Source organism: Pelophylax lessonae (assembly GCF_965119305.1).
Source record: "Pelophylax lessonae genome assembly, chromosome: 5".
NCBI lineage: Eukaryota > Metazoa > Chordata > Amphibia > Anura > Ranidae > Pelophylax > Pelophylax lessonae.
In genome coordinates, this window is record NC_138772.1 from 216,145,425 (window position 1) to 216,167,431 (window position 22,007).

The 22,007-nt window shown below is 44.2% G+C and overlaps 1 protein-coding gene across 2 annotated transcripts in view; it reads right to left on the bottom strand.

Moving 5' to 3' along the window:
* The window catches only part of GOLGA4 (golgin A4), a 205,438-nt gene that overhangs the window by 94,931 nt on the left and 88,500 nt on the right, over positions 1–22,007 (bottom strand). For both annotated transcript variants that reach the window (XM_082259202.1, XM_082259201.1), the window contains exons 11-12: positions 16,288–16,371; positions 12,751–12,898 (exon numbers count right to left, since the gene is read on the bottom strand). In XM_082259202.1, the coding sequence (XP_082115328.1) occupies positions 12,751–12,898; positions 16,288–16,371 (232 nt within the window). The remainder of the gene's footprint in view (positions 1–12,750; positions 12,899–16,287; positions 16,372–22,007) is intronic.

Here is a 22,007-nt window from a genome sequence, read left to right on the forward strand (position 1 = left end):
TGATCTTAATTGAATAGACCAAAAGTCCAAAAATATTTCCAAAAAACTTGATTTTTGTCTTACCGTAAAATCCTTTTCTCTGAAGTTCATTGACAAGACACAGCTCCATACAATTCTTGACCACTGGGTTATGCTGCCCCCTAAAGGAGTAGAACACTAGGCAGGAAAAAGCTTTACCCCACCTACCGGGCTGTCCCTGCAGGCATACACCCACACACTCTGCTATAGCCTTCAGTTCGGTTGCAAGCAGTGTTTAGAGGAAAAACCCCAACCCACTCAAAAAAGAGGGGCAGGTGCTGCATCTGTCAATGAACTTCAGAGAAAAGGATTTTACGGTAAGACAAAAATCCAATTTTCTCTATCCTTCATTGACAGTTGCAGCTCCAGATAATTCTTGACCACTGGGACGTCCCAAAGCAGTATTTGCATGAGGGGGTGGTAAAACAACGCAGAAAAAGAACGTAATTCCCAACAAGGCTAAGACTTTGGCCAACCAGTGAATATGGAGCTCAACCAAGAACAACTGGAGCTCATCTGGAACATACACCCTCAAAGAAACTAAAATCCACTTCAAACAGCAGCCTGCAAAACCTTGCGCCAAAAGAAGCATCAGAGGATGCCAACACATCTAACTTTGTAGAATTTTGTGAACATGTGCACAGACGACCAAGTTGCCATCTTGCAAACTTGCATCACTGATGCCTGATGGGGAAAAGCCCAAGGAGCACACAGCACCCCAGTAGAATGCACCTTCACAGGGAAAGGTGGGACCTGACCCTTCAGTGAATAAGCCTGAACGACCGTCTGCCTGATCCACCTAGAAATGGTCGCAGCAGACGCAGCCAATCCCTTACTGAGTCCTTCGGTAAGGACAAAATGGAGAATCTGAGTTTCTAAATGATTTAGTAGCCGCCAGGTAAAACCTAATTGCCTGAATCACATCCAAAGAGTGCAGAGCAATTTCTTTAGGATGCTTAGGCTTAGGACCTAAAGAACGCAGCACAATGTCTTCAATTAGATAGAAATCAGAAACCACCATAGGAAGAAACGACTGACTAGGTTGAAGTACAACTTTATCTCTGTGGACCACCAAATAAGGCGAACGGCAAGAAAGCGCCACCAATTCAGATTCTCTGCGAGCAGAAGTAATAGCCACGAAAAAAGCAACCTTCTGAGACAAGGTAAGCAGAGGAATTTCCCTAATGTTCTGAAAAGGAGGTTTTCGAAGAACAGACAATACCAAATTCAGATCCCACGGAGGTAACGGGGATCGCCTCGAAGAGGCCACATGACGGACCCCTTGGAAAAGGTGCAAATCAACACATGCGAGGCTAACGGACGTTGGAAAAACACAGCCAAGGCCCACACTTGGCCTTCAATAGTGGCCAAGGCCAATTTCTGTTCAACACCTCTTTAAAGGAAAGCCAAAATCCAAGTCACCGAAAAAAGGCGAGGATGTACCTTCATGGATTCAAACAAAGAAATGTACGATTTCCACGTATGATGATAGATCTTCCTGGAAATAATCTTCCTGGCATTCAACAGTGTAGGAATCACTGAATCAGAAAGACCTCTATCCTTCAATACCTGGCTTTCAACAGCCACGCTGTTAAAGCCAGCGACTGTAAAGCAGGATGGAAGATCCACCCTTGAGACAACAGATTTTCCCTGAGAGGAAGTCTCCAAGGAGCATTAGCGACCAATCTTACCAGATTTGCGTACCAAGACCGGCGAGGCCAGTCTGGAGCCACCAGAATGACTAGAATCCCCTCCGTCTCTATTCTACGCAGAATTTGCAACAGGAGTTTCAGCGGTGGAACCGCAGAGATCAGCCGATGACAACCCCAAATAGCCACCAGTGCATCCACGGCATCGGCTAGGGGATCCCGTGACCTGGCTACAAACCTTTGAACCTTCTTGTTGAGCCAAGAGGCAAACATGTCGATATCGGGTGTCCCCCACCGAGCACACAGATGAAACCCCTCTAGGTGTAGAGACCATTCCCCCTGATCCAATACCTGATGGGTCAGGTAGTCCGCCTGCCAGTTTTCCACACCTGGGATATGTACCGCAGAGAGAGCTGGAACAAAATTCTTTGCCCATTTCAAGATCTCAGCCACCTCCCGGGCCGCTAGGATACTCTTGGTGCCCCCTTGATAATTGATGTAAGCCACGGCAGTGGCGTTGTCCGATTGAACCCTGACTGGACAACCTTATAGACGATTTGTCCAGTTAAAAAGGCAAAGCTTTATTGCCCCGAGTTCCAGAACCCTGATCGGTAGTCTGAACTCTTCCACTGTCCAAGACCCCTGGGCACACAGTGTCTCCAGCACTCCTATCCAGCTGGACAGGCTGGTGTCCATGGTGACCACAGTCCAATACAAAGGAAGGAAAGACTTGCCCTGGTGCAATGCCAACGAGCAAAGCCACCATAGAAGAGCAGTCTTTGTGTTGTGACTCAACTGAATCAGAAAGTCCAAAGACTTTGGATCTTTGTTCCATTTGACCAGAATTTCCCTCTGTAAGGGTCTGGTGTAGAACTGAGCAAATAGGACTGAATTGAAGGTCGACACCATCAGGCCTAGGACTTCCATGCAAGTCCGCAGAGAGGAAAGCTTGTTGGACAGCAACAAACTAATCGCCCCCTGCAACTTCTGCAGCTTTTTAAGGGGAAAAAAACCTTTGTCGACGTGGAGTCCAGAGTCAGACCTAGGTAGACCAGACTTGAGGATGGTACCAGGGTTTATTTTGCAAAATTGATAGTCCAACTGAACTCTTGCAGAGTCCATACAGTTATTGCCAAATCCTCCAACAGAGCAGAATAAGAATTTGCTCCTAACAGAAGATCGTCCAGGTAGTCAGGGACCGCAACCCCCCTCTGATGTAGAAGTGCCAATATCAGAGCCAACACTTTTGTGAAGACCCTGGGAGCAGAAGCGAGACCAAAGGGTAACTGCACAGTGAAGCGAAGAAAACGCTGGAGTCCAGCGTAAATAGGGATGTGTAGCTATGCGTCCATAGAGGCCAACAGGTATCCCTGATGTAGGGACACAATTGTGCGAACAGATTCCATTTGAAACTTCGGAACCCGAACAAAGCGGTTCAGAGATTTGAGATCCAGGATTGGACGCACTTTGCCTCCTTTCCTGGGCACAGTGAACAGGTTTAAGTTAAACCCTTAAAAAACATTCAGGAGAGGGAACTGGCACAATCACTCCCTGCGACAGCAGATCTTGCACCGCCTCCCGTAGGTCCGTTAACCGATCTGGAGATAGGCGGAGGTTGGACAGGAAGGACCTGAATTCGATCTTGTAACCCGATCGGATCAGTTTGTGAACCCATTTGTCTTGAATCAAGGAAGTCCATGGTTCTGGAAAGAAGCGAAGACATCCCACCACCCCAGAAATGGGTGAGAGCGCCCCTTCATGCAGACAAGGATTTGTCCGCAGATCCAGATTGGCCTGTTCTCAGGATGCATGACCATGTCTTCTTGGAACCCCCAGAAGACCTGAATGGATTAGTTCCTTTCTCCTGCTCCCTGGAGGCATGAAAGGGCTGCCTATGAGCAGTAAATGAAGGCCCCCGTCTATTACACGGTGCCTTGCTCTTGGTGGACTGGGGAAGAAGAGTACTCTTCCCACCTGTAAGGCCTTTGATCAACTCATCAAAGGAGGAACCAAACAGTTTGTCCCCCATAAGGGGAAGGTCAGAAAGAGCATTTTTGTAAGCCTGGTCTGCAGACCAGCTTTTCAGCCACACCGTGCGTCTAATCGCAACCCCCACCGCAGACACTCTGGCCACCAGTGGAGCCGCATCCAGCGACGCATCACATATATACAGAAGGGCTTGGATCATTTGATCCATTAGCTCTGTCAATCCCGACAGGAGCTGCTCCATTTCTAAGTCACCTTTCAGTAACTTCACCCATTCCGCTATGGTCTGTGACACCAGAGTGATCACAAAGACCGGTTTCAGTATTGAGCCTGCGATCACACGCAAATGGCAGGATAGAGACTCAATCCATCTATCCACAGGGTCTGTAAATATTGGGGACTTCTCCACCGGAATGACCGTAGACTTGTTTAGACTGGCAACCGGATGATCCACCTTTGGTGGTACGGTCCATCTAGCGGAGACCACGTCCGTGAAGTGGTAGCGCCTTTTAAAGCGCTTAGGCACCACTAAGATTTGTCTGATGCGCCCCCACTGTACATTGACAATGTTGACAAAATGTTTTGGACAGGGAAAAACCTTGCCCGACTTCTGGGATTTGCGGGTGCAAAAAACACCTGCGTCCCTGACTCTGTAGAATTATCCACCATTTTTAAGGTTTCCCGTGCTGACACTGTAAGTGCCTCCACCAGTGCGCTTTCCTGCGCAGCTGCTGACGAGGATACATCTTCCTCGCCATCAGAATGTGAAGACGCAGAACCACCAGGGTGGCATGCGCCCAGGGCGGCCTTATCTACCTCAGAATATGAGGATACTAAAGAGGGAAGAGAAGGAATAGGGCGCTTTCTACTAGTGGCATTTTTTCAAAATAAATCAACTTTTGACACCAGGTTTTTTCAAAACTGCTGTAAAAGCAGACAGGGGCTGCGACCCGGAGGGTCCCGCAACCGCACTGAAGGGGTCTGTGGTTGAAATTTGGTCCTGGGACTCCATATTTACTTAATACAAAAAAAAGGCAGTGTCACTTCAAGAGAAACTGCAAAAAAACGTGATCCGCACTGCTGCTCCAGCGGCACCACAAGTTCCAGCCTATCACAGCCTGCAGGAGGGTGAATGAGAAATACCTACAGGGACCACAGTAACATACTACCAAAATGGCTTGGAGGGATGTAGGAACGTTCTGTGCAGAGAGAAAAAAACGATCTGACACAGGAACAGGAAATACCTGGGTCCTGTGCTAGAGTCACCCTAGCTTTCCCCTGCTGTCCAGCAATTGCGAGCACCAGGAAAATGGCCGCCCCATGCATTCCTATGGGGGAACTACCAAAACATGGCCGCTCATGCAATTCAATTAAACTACAGCAAAATTGGTGGCCCCCACGGAACGCCATGCGGTCTCCACGACCCCCTAGGGGGGTCATCAGACAGCGGCATTGGGGGGTCCTCAGGAGGGGCCCCCACCAGGATAACCCCCCCCCCCCCGCAGAACCGCCGCAGCGGCCACAATACATCTGCCCCCTCCCTTCCGAGGTAGGAACCTGCATGTGCAGGAAGGGAAGCCTAAGGGGGGCCTGGTATCACCAAGAGGACAGGGGAACCGAGGGATACCTGAGGGTCCGACTTTCCCAGGGAGGGGCCCACGTCCACCCCGAGACCGCCAGAGAAATGGGGGGGGCACTTACTCTCCAAAACAGACTACCTCTCCACTCGGGGTGGGGGGTGCTGACAGCCAGGGGGGTACGCTGCGACTCAGGGCGACCCAGGTCGTATACATTCCGGCGAGGTGTTTCACTCGCGGGCCAGCCCCCGTCCATCGGGGCTCTGTCATGTTGAGGCCTAGTGCTGGACTATAACCTGCGCACGCTCACTGGCCAGGCTGGGAGACCTTAAGGATCTAGCATATCCAGTCCGAAACCCAGCCAGCTGTTGCTTGCAGTTCTTTTAGGAACAAAACTAACTAAAAAATAAAGTTTTACAAAAAGGTTCCTAAAAACAGCTAAGACCAAAGTCCCAGAAACTATCTAGGTCCTACTCCTAAACTAGGCAGAAACAAACTGAAGGGTATAGCAGAGTGTGTGGGTGTATGCTTGCAGGGACAGCAACATAGACATGGTAAAGAGTTTTGCTGCCTAGTGTTCTACTCCTATAGGGGAAAGCATAAACCAAAGGTTAAGAATTATATGGAGCTGTGTCTGTCGGTAGAGAAATGTAAATTAACCAAAGTCCAGAAATGTTATCACCTTATGATCTACCGTTGGATTCAGATTATCATCTTCCTCCCAGTGACCTCTCACATCACCAAGTGTTTCACCACTCCCTTTAAATTTGGCACTCACCAAATGCATGTGCCTCTCATAAAAATGGCTGGCATAAATCGCTTGTATAAGTCTTGGGGGCCGCCCATCTTTCTTCCAACAGACCAGCTAGTAAATCACTTCCTTCTATCACTCCACCACCTGCAGTTTTCATTGTCTTTATTATGGTGGCAGTAAACCCAGAATCTGTCTTTTTTGTTCCTCCTAAAAAGGATAAATCCAGTGTTGGTGTCCCGGCTCCTATTGTTCCCGATGCAGTTCTTGTACTTACAGCTCCCTCCATCCCGCCATTTTTATTTAATTTCAGTGTATGTTTTCATTCTTTGTAATTGCAGCACTTTTTGAACAAATAAAAAAAGATTAGGATGATGAAAATGTAAAAAAAAAAAAATCAATCAAAATATACCCAACCTCTGCAGAACAAAACACTCTAAAGAACAACTTTTCCAGTAGCAAAAAATAAAACCATTGCCCACCTTGCCTGGGACTATTTCAAAACAATTCGCTAATGCATTTCCTGTTCCCGCTAGAATCTGGCATGGGTGGCACACACAGGACCACAGAGATTAATGTGCAGTCCTTTCTTTCCCCGTTTACCAATCTTTTGCTGACAAACTTTATCTAATTTACTGTGACTTAAGTTTGGCTTATGCCTATGTTTGCATCTTGTTTTGCTGCTACCTGTTCCATATGTTCCATTTTATTAGATTGTACGCACATACCTTGATTTGATGTATGCTTATGCCTTTTCTTTAATAAAAACTTTTGTACAAGAGATAATGTGCAGTCTGCCCAGCCTCTATCTTCTGCTTGGCATATTTTCTTTAGGGGGAGATCCAGTCTTTAGCTCACTGCATGCACCTGGTTCTAAATGGAGTAAGACGAACCCAAGATGATAAACACTGATCTGGATTTAAACAGGCCAATCAATTTATGCTGCAGGGAGGTAAAGTGTTTTTTAGAGTTTTTTATTTATTTTTTGCTATACGAATTGAATTTTTGTATTTATCCCATGAACATACAGTATATAGAGGGAGAGCTGTTAAAAATCTCAGTTTCTTAAGCTGGTGGGGATAGGATGTAGAACTGATCTACTCGTCCATATGCCTAAAATAATTTGTTGCCTGTGCTCATCCTGCTTTAAGAGCACCAGGAGTCAGTGCTTTGTTGGTGGTGTCTGTACAGACTCCACCAACGACAGCCAGAGTTGTTGGGCCACACAGTGATTTTTATTTATTTATTTATTTAATTCTTCCACATATTCTATGACTCCTAGAAGCATGGTAAGATACACAAATGCTTTCTTATTCACAGATTTTTTTTTTTTTTACATCTGGATATGTGGTCAGTTTAGATATGGGTTCTAGTATTTTTCAATTAAAATATACTTTTAAATAAATGGTTTATAACCTCTAGAAAATGTCGAAGGAAGACCATACATTTATCTTTTTTTTTCGTTCAACCAGAAGGAAAAAAAAAAACAAAAAAAAGATCTGATTTCCCCATTCGCACATACGATATGGATAGGGAATCCTTCCGCTGTGTTATTGTGTTCGGATGGTGGAGAGCCTTCCCCGTCGTCAGTAAAGAAACACAGAAACATAGAAAGTGATGGCAGAAAAAGACAGTAGTCCATGGAGTCTGCCCGTTTTTTTTTTTTTTTTTTTATTTCCATTAACTTTGTCTGAGTTTAGATCCATGTTTGTCCCAAGCACGTTTGAAGCCATTTACTGTCGACTGTCCCACTAAATCTGCTGGTAGTTTATTCAAAGCATCTACCACCCTTACAGTAAAATAATACTTTCTAAGATTAGTTTTAAACTTTCCCCAGTTAGTTTGAGGTCGTGTCCCCATGTTCTTGATTTTGGTATACAATGATCATTGCTGCCAGCTATACTGATCGATTGGCAAAAGACAACAGGCTGGTTGTACAGAAGTTGATCAGTATGGTGCCCATACACGGATCAAAAATTGTCCGGTCCCTGCTGAATTGGTTGAATTTCAATCTACGAATGGCCAGCTTAAAATATAAAATTTACTCAAAAATGCAAGCTAAAGTCTCACTATGCATAACATTTATACAAATATGTTGACATTTCTATTAGAAACACAGCAAACCAAGTCAACAGCATGCACTGATCTACATGCAATGCAAAGGTTACCCAGAGAATTGTACGTAAAATAAGTAATAAAACTGGTGCAGTGGATACTAGCTGCTACCAAACTGACAATAAAATAAAAGCTATTTTCAAATCATACGCAAGCTAATAACACAAAAAGCTGTACTACTTGCTGCTCAGACAATTGGAACTTTTAACAGACATTAAATTTAGAACTGATTAAATTATTTTAATAACATATCTATATGTTATATCAACTCAGACTGAACTTGTAGACCAAAAAAACTGCAGCTGTGTGAACAAGCATGATATCCTAACACCCGAGGGAGGCATCAATAATTCTCTTTATGTCTTCTAAGTCAAAACCAAGTGGCTTTATTCTCTTTAGGCATTGTTCAGCCATATTAAAATGTCTATCTACAATTCTCATTTACAAAATCAGTATAGAAAAGCATATAAAAACGCAGTAGAAACATGCCTAAGATATAAATATATATAATTCCCATTCTTCTTCCGAGACAGGTTTATGCCAAAATAATACCTGTGAATCTCATCCGTAATCCCTGTGTGTTAATTTGAGTTTTAATTTACAGATTTTACCTGCAAAAAACTTATACAAGGACCATAATAAGATGATGAGACTGATTGTATTGTAATGGTTGGCCTTCTGCTGACTGAGGGTGTGGTATCAGTTTAAAGCAGGGAAATAAGTACCCATAATACTATGGAAAGGCTTGAAGGGACAAAGAGTTTCCGTATTTATGTAACATATGCCACAACTCACTCAAACAACTTCTGAGTTAGCCAAGCAATTTTCATTTGCTCAAAGATCCATCACTTTGAGATCCAGGAGTCATGAATACTGTAATTACAAAGCCATGACATGACTGCTACTAACCCATTACTTTCTGTTCTATCTGAAATTATATATGACTATAAAAAGAATAAAATGCTGCAGGGCATGAATACTGTATATATATATTAGATGAGCAGCCAGAAACAAGATAATTAATTCACGGAGAACATTATGATTTATTGATTTAAAAAATACTACAAATATATGTAATGACCTTGATTGTCTGAGTAGCAACATTCATTTTTAAATGTTTTCTGTAAATTATTACTAAATAAAATGAATATCCCTTACCCCAATCCTGTTCAAATAAGGCTTGGGAAAGGCACCAGTAATTGGCATGCATGGACACACAAAATATAACAAGTAATTGTGAGTTCTGTCTGCAGGAAATTTAAACGAATTTTCTGATTTAAATCAGAGCTGCTCAACCATTCTATGTTGTGTGATTTGTCTTGGGACCCCAACTGTAAGTATGGTAATAGGCCTTTTTAGGAGGAGCAAAGAGAAATTAATTTAACGCCTAAGAACATAAAGACCCCAAAATATTGTTAGCTCATCAGGTTGTGCATGTCTGATTTAAACAGTACTTCAAAAAGTAAACAGTAATAAGTGACTACTATTATTACTAATATTAATCATGTGCGCTGACCATAGAAATTTGAAAAGGGTTTTTTTTTTTTTTTTTCATTTAAGTAGCACTAGTAATACAAGTGTGTGTGACCTATGGATGCCTCTAACCTCATAATCTATTTCTTTCATAAATCAATATTAAAACCCTTCTACCAGCTGTGGTTAACAAAATATGCAAATGATTAAAATATGAGCGTTCCATTTAAAAAAAAAAAAGAAAAATTGTTTAGAAAAAGTAATAAGTAAAAAACCCAATATCTGTGTATTACATTGAAACTTAACTTTAAGCAGGTTTAAGTTACATAAATAGCACCAGCATTTCCTTAGCAGTTGGGATTAGCTGCTCAAGCATAGGCAGCCAGTCAGTGCATCGGCCTGTATAAAAAAAGCTCACCTGCTGCTCTGCTTGAGTCCAGAAAACAACATCATTTTGAATTCCAGAACTCTTATTTTATTCTTGTATTAAGTGAGGTCTGTGAGGTCCCTCACAGTAATTACCATTAGTATCCCCTCCCCTACCTTTTCAGACTGTAAGCAAGGCCCTCCTTACCTTCTTCACTGTACAGTCCCCCTTTTATTTGTAAAGCACTGTGCAAACTGTTGGCATTATATAAATCTTGTATATAATCGATAAAAATAGGGATTCAATACCTCTAATATTCATATAATTACAATGTAGTGAGTATCTTCTCTCTTTTGATGATCTTCTGAGGTCCCCTCCACCCAGGGCTGGCCCAAGACATTGTGCTACCTGGGTCAAAAAAATAAATACTACCCCCCTACACCCACCCCCCAAAAAAAATCACGCCCATCAAAAGGCCCCCACATCCATTATTTTTATATCATGATATTTGCCCATGCAAACATAGCCTGCACTGAGACGTCAGCGAATGGAGACAAGGAGGGGAGGAGGGGAGGAGGGGAGGAGGAGCGGAGTGGCCGAAGGCCGCCACACATGTCAGAGCACCGAGAGGCGCATGTGGGAGCACTCCACGCCGGCCCAGCGGAAGCCTGGAGCGGAACAACGCTACCCAAATGGCCAGAGACCAGGTACCCATGAAAAAGGGGGGTATCTTTACCTTTGCCTTCCTATAGAAAAGGGGAGGGGAGGGGGGAAGGCAGAATAGGGAGGATAATTGAAAGAGTAGGAGAAAGCAGTAAGGAGGGAAACCAAACAAAAAAGAAAAAGGGAAAGGCAGAGAAAAGTAACGAGTAACGATGCAGCACAAAAAAAAAATATTGGAGTAGAAGTATCGAAATCATCTAAAAAATGTAGTGAAGTAAAAGTAGAAGTAGGAGAAAAAAATTATACTCTAGGAAAGTACAGATACCGCCTTTCGGTACTTAAGTACAGTACTTAAGTAGTTCTACTTCGTTACTATACATCTCTGACTAGAAAGGTGTACCTTATAAAGTGGTCAATCAGTGTAAATTAGTACATTAGTAGCAGGAGAGGACAACTGCTTGGGGACCCAATCTAAAATAGTCTTCCTACCACACAGAATTCTCAAGCATCTACCCTAATACAATAGAATTTGCCCTGTGTGATGTATACCTATGATTTAATAACAAAAGAAAGCACACATATGACGATTATTTACACATTTTCCCTTCTAGATTGTAAGCTCTAACGAGCAGGGCCTTCCAATTCCTCCTGTTTTGAATTGCATTGTAACTGTATTGTCTTGACTCATATTGTAAAGCGCTGTGCGAACTGTTGGCGCTATATAAATCCTGTATAATAATAATTTGCTTCACTGAAATAATGTACATTAATGCCTGCTTTTTTACTTTACCTTTTTTTCTTCTGGATGTAGAAGCCCCACCAGCACCCCCTAATACTTATCTGAGGACCTTCTCTATCCAGCGATGTGTACGAGTCCCTCGGCCGTCGGGGACTCTCCTTCCTGACTGACTGGGACACAGTCACAGGGACACTGGCTCTCGCAGCTGTCAATCAAAGTAAGTTAGCAAATCAGGAGAGAGAGGGGCGGGGCCTGAATGGACACACGGAGCTGCAGCACGGCTCAGGTGCCTCCATAGCAAGCCGCTTGCTGTGGGGGCACTCAACAGGAGGGAGGAGCCAGGAGCAGCAGCGAGCAGCATTTTCGCCCTTCTTTCTTTCCTCTTTGAAGTTTAATGAGACTCCACAGATGAGAATAATTTTTGCCAGGAGATTTAAAGGAGAAAATTGTGGACAACATGAGACTGATTTGCTAAAAGAGCTGAGGATGTTCACTTAAAGAGAAGATTAACTTCAATTATTAAAAAAAAAGCTATTTCTGAACTTTTTCATCTGCACATTATGTTTTTTTTTAAAGTAAGTATTCTCAACTTTTTATTTTTTTATTTTGGGATAAAGGTTTTACATAAATGAATGAATGAAATTGGACCATTGTAAGCACCCCTGCCAGTGGTAAATTGTTTGTCTAATTTTAAGTAATACATTTGCAGGAGTGCTTATTCTGCTGAAAAACAGCAGACTTACCGGCTGGATCACCAGATGAAAATGAAGGAATGAAACCATAAAAAAAAACGAATACAACCACCACATCTCAGAAATGGAAAGCTGAAATAAAATGTTTGCTTTTGGGCTTAATACCGGTTTAAGAAGAGAAGACATTCATTCTCTTAGGACAGTCCAGTTGATGTTACCAATCCTGTTTCTCTGGCAGTGGGTGGTCCAGCATACTAAAGAGAACGCTGTTAATACGCTGTTAAGAGAATGCTGTTATTAGCAACATTCTCTGCAGCATTCTCCTGCAAACCCAGGCATGACCATGGTGCCCTGGGCTCACAGAAAGTGTGTTGAATGACACTGGTAGTCATTCAAACCAAAGGGGGTATAAGTTGGCTCACAGAGAGGTGGAATTTGTGCTTTTTCATATAAACATGTGCAGGGTAAAATGCTTTTTTCAATTTTTTTTTCTCAGCTGGAGCTACAGTTTATGTTAAAAAAAAGAAATCACATCTAGTTTAGGGGCATCAAGAAAGAATGCAAACAAGAACTGCTACATTATGAAAAAATAAATAAACATTCCATTAAAAAGTTAAACTTTTCTACGCATTTTCAGCTTTCCATAGAGCATTACACATAAATAATAAGAAGCAGGGCTATCCAAATACCAATGCATAAGTCATTTCAAAAAGTCCTTACCAGTTTTTTCTGATTTTTCTTTTTCCTCCTGTAGCAGTTCACATTTTGTAGTTATCTGTTTAACTCTTGTTCGAAGCTGAGAAACTTCCTCTTCCTTCATCATCAGAGTTTCATGCATCTGTCTTTTTGTCTCAGCAATGACCATTCCCTATAAATAAAAGCACATAAACAATATTTACATTTAATTAATAGAGTTTTACTGCTGAATGGGTCAAAGGACACCCCATACACCCTGTCTGCTCACTCATATAAAACTAAAGGATTCTCATCAAACCAACTTGTCCTAAAGGTATATAAAATTAAGTAGTGAAAAAAATACATAAAATAGCAATTTACAAACCTTTAAACATTAAATAATATTCAAATCTATTTATTTCTCATCCTTTTTAGGTATAGAGGGTGCCTATCACCTTTGTGTTGCCACTTACAGGAGGATTGGACAATGGGGAAAACAGAATTTTTTTTTGTGTGTGTGTGTTTATGCCATTGTACTAGACTTTGCAGGGATTTGCCTCAAAGTGACTATTTGGCACTGGGTTCCACAAGAAGGGCACTTCCAGACTTCTCTTTCTCTGTAGAATTGGGTAACATTGTGGTCAGCTAACGTAATCTGCTGAGTGGAGTGTTGTGCATGTTGCCCTTAGCCGCTAAGTCTGAGTTTAGTCTTTGCCTGATGACCTTGTCCCTGTAGAGTCGCAATCCCCCACTATTACTCCCAAGTACTGTAAAAAGAAGACCGGTTTGACTTTTAATGATTTAGTGTGCATCACTCTGAAACTAGAAGATCTGCCCATTGCTTCTACTTGTGCTATTTGCAGCCATGGGTCCTTTAGAGCAGTGGTCCTCAACTCCGGTCCTCAGGCCCACTAACAGGCCAGATTTTAGTATTACCTTGGGGAGATGCAGACTAGAGTACTGCAATCACTGAGCAGCAAATGATATCACCTGGGATGTATTTCAGTTATCTTGCAAACCTGGCCTGTTAGTGGGCCCTGAGGACCAGGGTTGAGGACCACTGCTTTAGAGCACCTAGGCCCAAAGACACTCCTATTGCACCTGCCGTTCCAACTCTGTCTCCACAGAGATTTGAAAAACCATAACAAGCAGTTTTCCTCTACTGTGTGCTTATTACCCTTGTATCTACTTGCAGAAGATTTGTAAAAAATAGGGTTGTCTACCCTCATGGTGGATCTGGCAGTGTCTCGCCTTTACAAAGAGACTACCATATTGATATAGAAAGCATATGTCTAAAGTGGTTTGAAACCCTCTTTAGGGCTCTGTTCGCACTAGCAACTCTGCTTTTCATTTCATGCTGACTGTGACTTTACAGTGTCAATCGATGTCTGACTGGTCAAAATCCCTTAAAAAGAGACCTCATCACTGCCATGGCTGCAGCTTTAGATTTCAGTCATGACAGTCTGTTGGAAGATGTCTGGATTCTCAGCTTCTCTCTTGCATGGGTTGCTTGTGAAAAACATGTGTAGGACAATTTGATTTGAGTGTTTGACTGTATAACTTGCATCCAAGAAGTGCCTGAACCACATTGCCTTTGAGGTACAATGTCTCTTTGGATCTAGCCTGGATACCATTATCAAGGATGCTACTGGTGGCTCAGCAGAAAAAGCCTAAGGAACAGAATGCAAAGAATTATTTCTATTTATCTAAAATGAAACAATTCTTGTTTCTCCAAAGCTCTTTCCATCGAGACACCCAAGCTTGGCTGCCAGTCCATCTGTAAGGTCTTGAGCTCGAAATACTCAGAGAAGACTTTCTCTGTTAGGAACATTCCCCAAATATTCCATTCATATGACATATCGATAAACCTTTGGGGACACTTGAACAGCTTGCATCTCAGATGATTGGGTGCAAGAGGTAGTATCTCAGGCTTACAATCATCATTCCCTGCCCCCTGCCTCAGTTTTTCACTTCCAACCTTTCACCATGCAGATTAGCAAATCTCCATCATACCCTCCTGGGCTTTCTGGACCAAGGTGTCATTGCCTCAATTCCTATGGCCAAAAAGTTTTTAGTATTTAGCCCAATCTATCCACAGTTCTCCAAACCCAAAGGGAGCATGTCTTCATTCAAGCGGAGAAATTCCACATGAAATTCAGCAGGTCGGTCATCACTTCCCTCCACAAGGGTGATTTTCTGGCTTTTGTGGACATCAAGGACATGTACTTACATGTCCACATTTTTCTACCGCATTAGCTATTCCTTCATTTTGCTGCGGGGCCCTTGCACTACCAGTTCATTTCCCTTCTTTTTCACCTCTGCACCTCTGGAGTTCACCAAGGATCTGGTCCCAGTATTAACTGGTGGAAAAACAGTTCTTGAGAAACAGTTGGCACAGACAACGTGGCTTGTAATGTTTAGTCATTACAGTGTTCAGAAGAATCCTAAATTTTCTTTGATTTAATCGGTTGCTAAAAACAGACTCATCAACTCAGGCTAGAGTGTTAAACTTTAAACCATTCAATCTCTGCAATATAATACTCTGTCAATGTGGGACAAGTTAGTTTCTGTACAGAATATTTGGCTTGGCCCTAAGGGACCAAGTTTTACCTAGCTTTGTTGCTAAAGAATCCGGCTCTGGAATCAGAGAAGTTTAATTTCCCGGTCTTCTATAATATCCTATACCGTTGAAACCACTCTCTCAGGCTAAAGATGAATCTTGGACAGGAAAATAGATCATCAAGCAGAAGCACTAAATGCTTTGGTGGTTCTTTGGGATCAACACACCCTAATTTATGCCTTTCCATCCCTGAAGTTTCAACCTTGTCTACAGAATTATGATTAAGGGTGTTCCAGAGATCCTCATTGTTTGACAAGTTTGCACTGTGAAGTGATTACTTTCTAAACATAGCCCCAATTTTACAGTTATTGTCAGAGATACCGAGTAACCTTGTCTTACCGGTCCATGCCACTGGACTGTACTATAGATAAAGGCCAGTCTTTGTCTGTCAAGGTGTGCATACCAACAAAGGGGCGTTCAAGGACTGTGTTCCATAGCAATGGACAGAACCCTGCTGCTAACTCATTGCAATGCACCAAGTGTCAAGGTGAGCAATCAAGTGCCAGTAGCAAACAACACAAGCCATTCCCACAGTGTGGGGAGAAGAAGCCACCAAAGACGGGCACAGCACTGGATAGAGATCAGGCTCAGGTAAGTATAAGAGAGGGGAGGGGGCGATACACATACTGAAACATTTTTTACTTGAATGCAAGGAATGCATTAGGGTAAAAAATGTTAAGGCTGTACAACCACTTTAGGTTTAATGCCTTATACCACACCAGCATGTTACAACACTTTGCCTGTGCTGGGAAGGTCATCTAAAGCTCTGTGCAGGGACTGCCCTGTGTTTGCATTGTACTTGTACTGATAGTTTTCCTTTACACCATGGCTTTTTTTTTAGTTTATATTATAAAAAAAAAAAAAAAAAACGAATCAAAGAAGTGAGGTGACAAAGTACATTTAAGTTTCACAAACTTCACATTGTTAAGTCTTGAAAACACCTCTGAGAGATGAATGTTTACCTTATCTTGTTCCAGTTGCTCAACCAAATTCTTGGCATCCCTTAGCTGGGTAATCAGCTTGGTCTTTTCACTAGAATGAAGTTCCTGAAATTTCACATAGAAAACATTTGATATTGCGAACAGTTCTTTTTAATTTGGACAGAGTTATGAAATATTTTAAGAAAAGAACAATCTGTTTAGTTAGAAAATGTAAGCATTTCTATTGTAATAAGGAACATGTACAAAGTTGAAACCTGTTTTTAAGTCCTAAATGATTTGAAAGTCATCTTCTAACATGTTTCACCCAGTAGGGGCTTAAATCGAACAGGCCATATGGGGTTCTCCCATGGATAGGAGCCTAAACTGAAGCCATTTTTTACTAGGAGGGATTCACGACATGTCACTGCAGTGTCCAGACTGGCACCATTTTCTTGTAGTCCTTGATTTGTTTAATGAGCTAGTATTCAACCTAACCAGCACTTGCAAACATTGTTGCACGTCATTTGGGATAACAGATTGGGGCATTTGAGTCGTATCAATTTTATATGTTTTTTGACCAATTAAAGTGATCAACAATGTAAATAGTAAAGTTCTGTTTACATTGTTAAGCTCTTACAACAGGAATAGAAGAACAAAGGGTTCAATGAAAGAATCCATTAATTAAAACCTTCAGCTGCAGTACAGGAAAGCCACAATGAAAGGTGGGGTGGGGTGGGGGTTTAGAAAGTCAGAGACCAGCAATCTCATGGGATTGATTTGGGGTGAAATTAAAATGCTAGCAGGCACCAATAATGGCAGAGGGCTTTTTTTTTTAAATGCCACTAAACCATTAATAAATGTGGGATTCTTTAGGGGTGGGGAGTTTAAGGTTTTTTGGATTAATCCATGACAACTAGCCGTTGCAATGCAACTTCAACATGTCATCCTTCCACAATTCTTCCACTCAAAACAGAAAATGTACACTTGATTTCATTGGGTGACTTTTAAGCTCTAAGTGCACTTTAATTTATTTTACCACAACATCAGTATGTTTCTTAATTTCCAAAAACTTGTGGCAAAAATGAGATCACCTTGGGATGTCCATTTTCCAAAAGACATACATTTTGGAGGAGTTCTTGCTGTCCTGGCCTTTTTGATATATTTTATACTAGAAAGTAAAAACAAGCCTTTTTCGAAATTGTTCATATTTTCCCTTTATAAAGTAAAAAATCTGCTGGTATTCCATACTTTCAAAAAAAAAGCTCTGTGTAAAAACTGTATCAAATAAATTTGGGTATAATACTGCATGACAGTATTTGTCAGTCAAACACAGCACTGAACAATGGCAAAAGGGGTGCACTGAACAATGGCAAAATGCCAGTGCTGAAGTTGTTTAAAAAGAAAAAAAAAAGTTTTGACTAGATACACTAACACTGAATGGAGTGAGATGATACCCCATTCAGTTTTTTTGGGTTTTTTTTTGTGTCCCAGCTGGAGAGATTCACTCCATCTGTCCTGGTGGCCATTGTCACCGAGCAAGTGTATAAAGGGAAATTCTGAGTTTATGACTGGGAAACCTTCCTTTTGGGATTACTGTTAAGGTGATAACTAGGTCACTTAAGAGATACTTCATTGTTGTGCTTCTATAACAAAAGTTCCCAAATAAAGCAAAGAGGGCAAAAAAGAAAAACTTGCAAGGTTTAACCACTTAAGCCCCGGAGGATTTGGATGCTAAAAGACCAGGGGGTATTTTGCGATTTTTTACAGCGTGACTTTAACGGACCATTGCGCGGTCTTGCGATGCTGTACCTAAACTAATTTGATGTCCTTTTTTTCCCACAAACAGAGCTTTCTTTTGGTGGTATTTGATTACCTGTGCGATTTTTTGATCATGCGCTATAAACAAAAAAAGAGCGTAAATTTTGCAAAAATAACGGAATTTTTGTAAAATCTTACCTGTAAAATTCCTTTCTCTGAGTCCTCCGACAGTCGCCGCCTCTTCATATTCGTCACATATGGGGGTATTAGACTTTGCTCCAAAGGAGTAGCTAGGCAACAGAATATGTTAACAATAAAGCTTTAACATATCCCACCCTCAAGGGGTGGTCCCCTCAGTCAATACCCTCCTACTTCCTGCAACCATATCTCAGTTTTAGTGGAATAGCAGTAGAGTATACATTCAAACCCCAAAAGAGGGGCGGGGGCGGCGAGTGTCGGAGGACTCAGAGAAAGGAATTTTACAGGTAAGATTTTACAAAAATTCCGTTTTCTCTTACGTCCTCCGACAGTCGCCGCCTCTTCATATTCGTCACATATGGGGACGTCCCAAAGCAGTGCAAACATGAGGGGTGGGAAACGCATCCGCGCCGAAAGGCAACGCAGTCTCCACATCAAAGAAAGGAACCTTACCAAAGGAAGGAAACCAGCTGGGCAACAGCAAAAATAAGTGCTCAACAGGAGCAACAACCCAGGAAAAGACAAAAAACCAGGGGATACAAAACTTATCCCAACAGCCAGGAGTCCCCAACAAGGGACCCTAGGGAACAGCCGCACTAAGAACCTTGCGGCCAAAGGAAGCATCCGCCGATGCCTGAACATCTACTTTGTAGAATTTTGTGAAAGTGTGTACGGTCGACCAAGTCGCCGCCTTACACACCTGGGCTACAGAAGCCCCATGACGACAGGCCCAAGACGTACTCAGAGATCTAGTAGAGTGCGCCTTCACAGGCACAGGGGGAACCTTCCCCTGCAAGGCATAGGCCTGTTCAATGGTCTGCCTGATCCATTTGGCAATGGTAGAGGCGGAAGCCGCCATGCCCTTCCGAGGACCCTCTGGAAGAACAAACAAGGAGTCCGTCTTTCGAAAAGACTCAGTCGATTTAAGGTAAACCCTAATCGCCCGAACAACATCCAGAGAATGCAATCTCACCTCCTTTGGATGTTTAGGCTTCGTGCACAACGAAGGCAAAACAATATCCTCGTTAAGATGGAATTCCGAAACTCGTTTCGGCAGAAAAGAAGGATTAGGTCGCAAGACCACCTTATCCAAATGAACAACCAGGTACGGAGACTTGCAGGACAAAGCCGCCAGTTCCGACACTCTGCGAGCCGAAGTGATCGCCACCAAAAAGGCGACCTTTTTGGACAACATAGACAACGAGATCTCCCTGATCTGTTCAAAAGGAGCACGTTGTAACACAGATAGGACTAGATTCAAGTCCCAAGGGGGCAAAGGATCCCTCCTAGGAGGAACCAGATGCCGCACACCCTGAATAAAAGTGCCAACCAAGGAGTTGGAAGCCACGGGACGTTGAAACAGAACGGCCAGCGCAGACACCTGACCCTTTATCGTAGCCAGCGCCAAACGCTGATCGACACCCGTCTGAAGGAAAGACAGCACACGGGAAACCGAGTACGTGCGGGGTGAAAACCCCCTGGACTCACCCCAGGCAAAATAGGCCTTCCAAGTACGGAAATAAACCTTTCCCGAGGAAGACTTCCTCGCGTTGATCAAGGTATGAACAACCTCTGGAGAGAGACCCTACTCCTTCAGGACCTCGGTCTCAACAGCCAGGCCGTCAAAGCCAGCGACTGTAAAGCAGGATGGTAAATCGGTCCTTGAGACAGTAGATCGTCCCGAAGAGGCAGACGCCAGGGGGCGTCGACCGCCAGATTCACGAGGTCTGCGTACCAGGACCGGCGAGGCCAGTCCGGTGCCACAAGAATCACCGTGCTGCGTTCCGAGTGTAACCTGCGAAGGAACCGGGACAGCAACTGAATCGGTGGAAACGCGTACATCAGCCTGTACTGATGCCACGGGGCCACTAACGCGTCCGACGCGTGTGCCCGAGGGTCGCGCGTCCTTGCCACGAACCTCTTCACCTTGTAGTTGAGGCGAGACGCGAACAGGTCCACATCCGGAAGACCCCACTTCGCGCACAACATCTGGAAGACAGCCGGATGGAGAGACCATTCCCCCTGATCCAGGGTCTGGCGACTCAGATAGTCCGCCTGCCAGTTCTCCACTCCCGGAATGTGAACCGCCGTTATCGCCGGGACATGAGTCTCGGCCCAAGACAGAATGTCGGCCACTTCTCGAGCCGCTCGGGCACTCCTGGTGCCCCCTTGGTGGTTGATGTAGGCCACCGCCGTGGCATTGTCCGTCTGCACCCGAACCGGGCAGCCCTGCAGCCGGTCCGTCCAGCGATGAAGACAGAGCCTTATCGCACGCAATTCCAGAATGTTGATCGGGAGGGAAGACTCCCCCTCCGACCAGGTCCCCTGGTCGGACAGAACGCCCAGAACACCACCCCAGCCCGACAGGCTGGCATCCGTGGTGATTATCGTCCACGAGATCGGACGAAACGACTTGCCCCCGGACACCAACGGGGACTGGAGCCACCACAGAAGGTTTTCCCTGGTGCGATGACTCAACGAGATCTGAAGATCCAGAGATTGAGGTCGCCCGTCCCACTTGGACAAGATCTCCGCCTGGAGACCCCGCGTGTGAAACTGCGCGAAAGGAATCGCCTCGAAAGCCGAGACCATCAATCCCAGACATCTCATACACGTCCGCAGAGACGAGTTCGGAACGTCCCTGAGGGACCTGACTTCCTCCTGAAGAGTCCTGAGTTTGTCTTCCGGCAGGAAGACCTTCGCCTGCACCGAGTCCAGTATCATTCCCAGATAGGGAAGACGAACCGACGGACTCAGTGTCGACTTTGGAACATTCATCGTCCAACCGAACTCCTGCAGAGTTTGCATCGTGACAGACAGGTCCTTCTCCAGACCCTGACTGGTCGCAGACCGAATCAGAATGTCGTCCAGATACCCCAGGACAGAAATGCCCTGGGCCCTCAATAATGCCAGAACCGGTGCAAGCACCTTGGTGAAGACCCGCGGAGCCGAGGCGAGCCCAAAGGGCAACGCCACGAACTGGTAGTGATCCTCCGCAATGGCAAATCGAAGGTATCTCTGATGACCCTCGAATATGGGGATGTGAAGATACGCATCCTTCAAATCGATGGAGGCCATGAATTCCCCCGGAACCAGGGCAGCCACCACCGAGCGCAGGGATTCCATGCGGAACTTGCGAACCCGCACAGAGCGGTTCAGAGCTTTCAAGTCCAGAATCGGACGAACCTTGCCCTCCTTTCTGGGCACGGTGAACAGATTGGAATAAAACCCCCGAAATCTGTCCCGATGAGGCACCGGAACCACCACTCCCTGAGCCCTCAGGTCCCGCACCGCCAGGTGCAGATCCCGCAGGCGCTCTGGAGACAGTTGTAGATTTGAGGGAAAAAATCTGCTCTCTGGCCGAGAGAGAAACTCGATCTTGTAACCAGATCGAACGATTTCCAGAACCCATCTGTCCCGCACACGGGCCAACCAGGGCTGAAGAAAACCGAGCAAGCGTCCCCCCACCCCAAAACTGGGTGAGGGCGCCCCTTCAGGCCGAACTGTTATGGGCCGCAGGTCCGGATTGGCCGGACTTCTGTTTCCCAGACCAGGGTTTCTTCTGAGAGCCCTGGCCTTTGAACGGTTTGCCCTTGTAGTGCGGCCGAAAGGCACGAAAGGACCCCTGAGGGGGCAGAAAATTCGCATGCTTCTTCCCAGAAGCCCCCTTAGCCTTGGGGAAATGGGGCAAGAGAGTGCTCTTACCCCCGGTGATCCCCTTAATCAACACATCCAGGGACTCCCCAAAAAGGCGAGACCCATCATAAGGCAGATTGGCTAAGGTTTTACGTGAAGATTGGTCCACC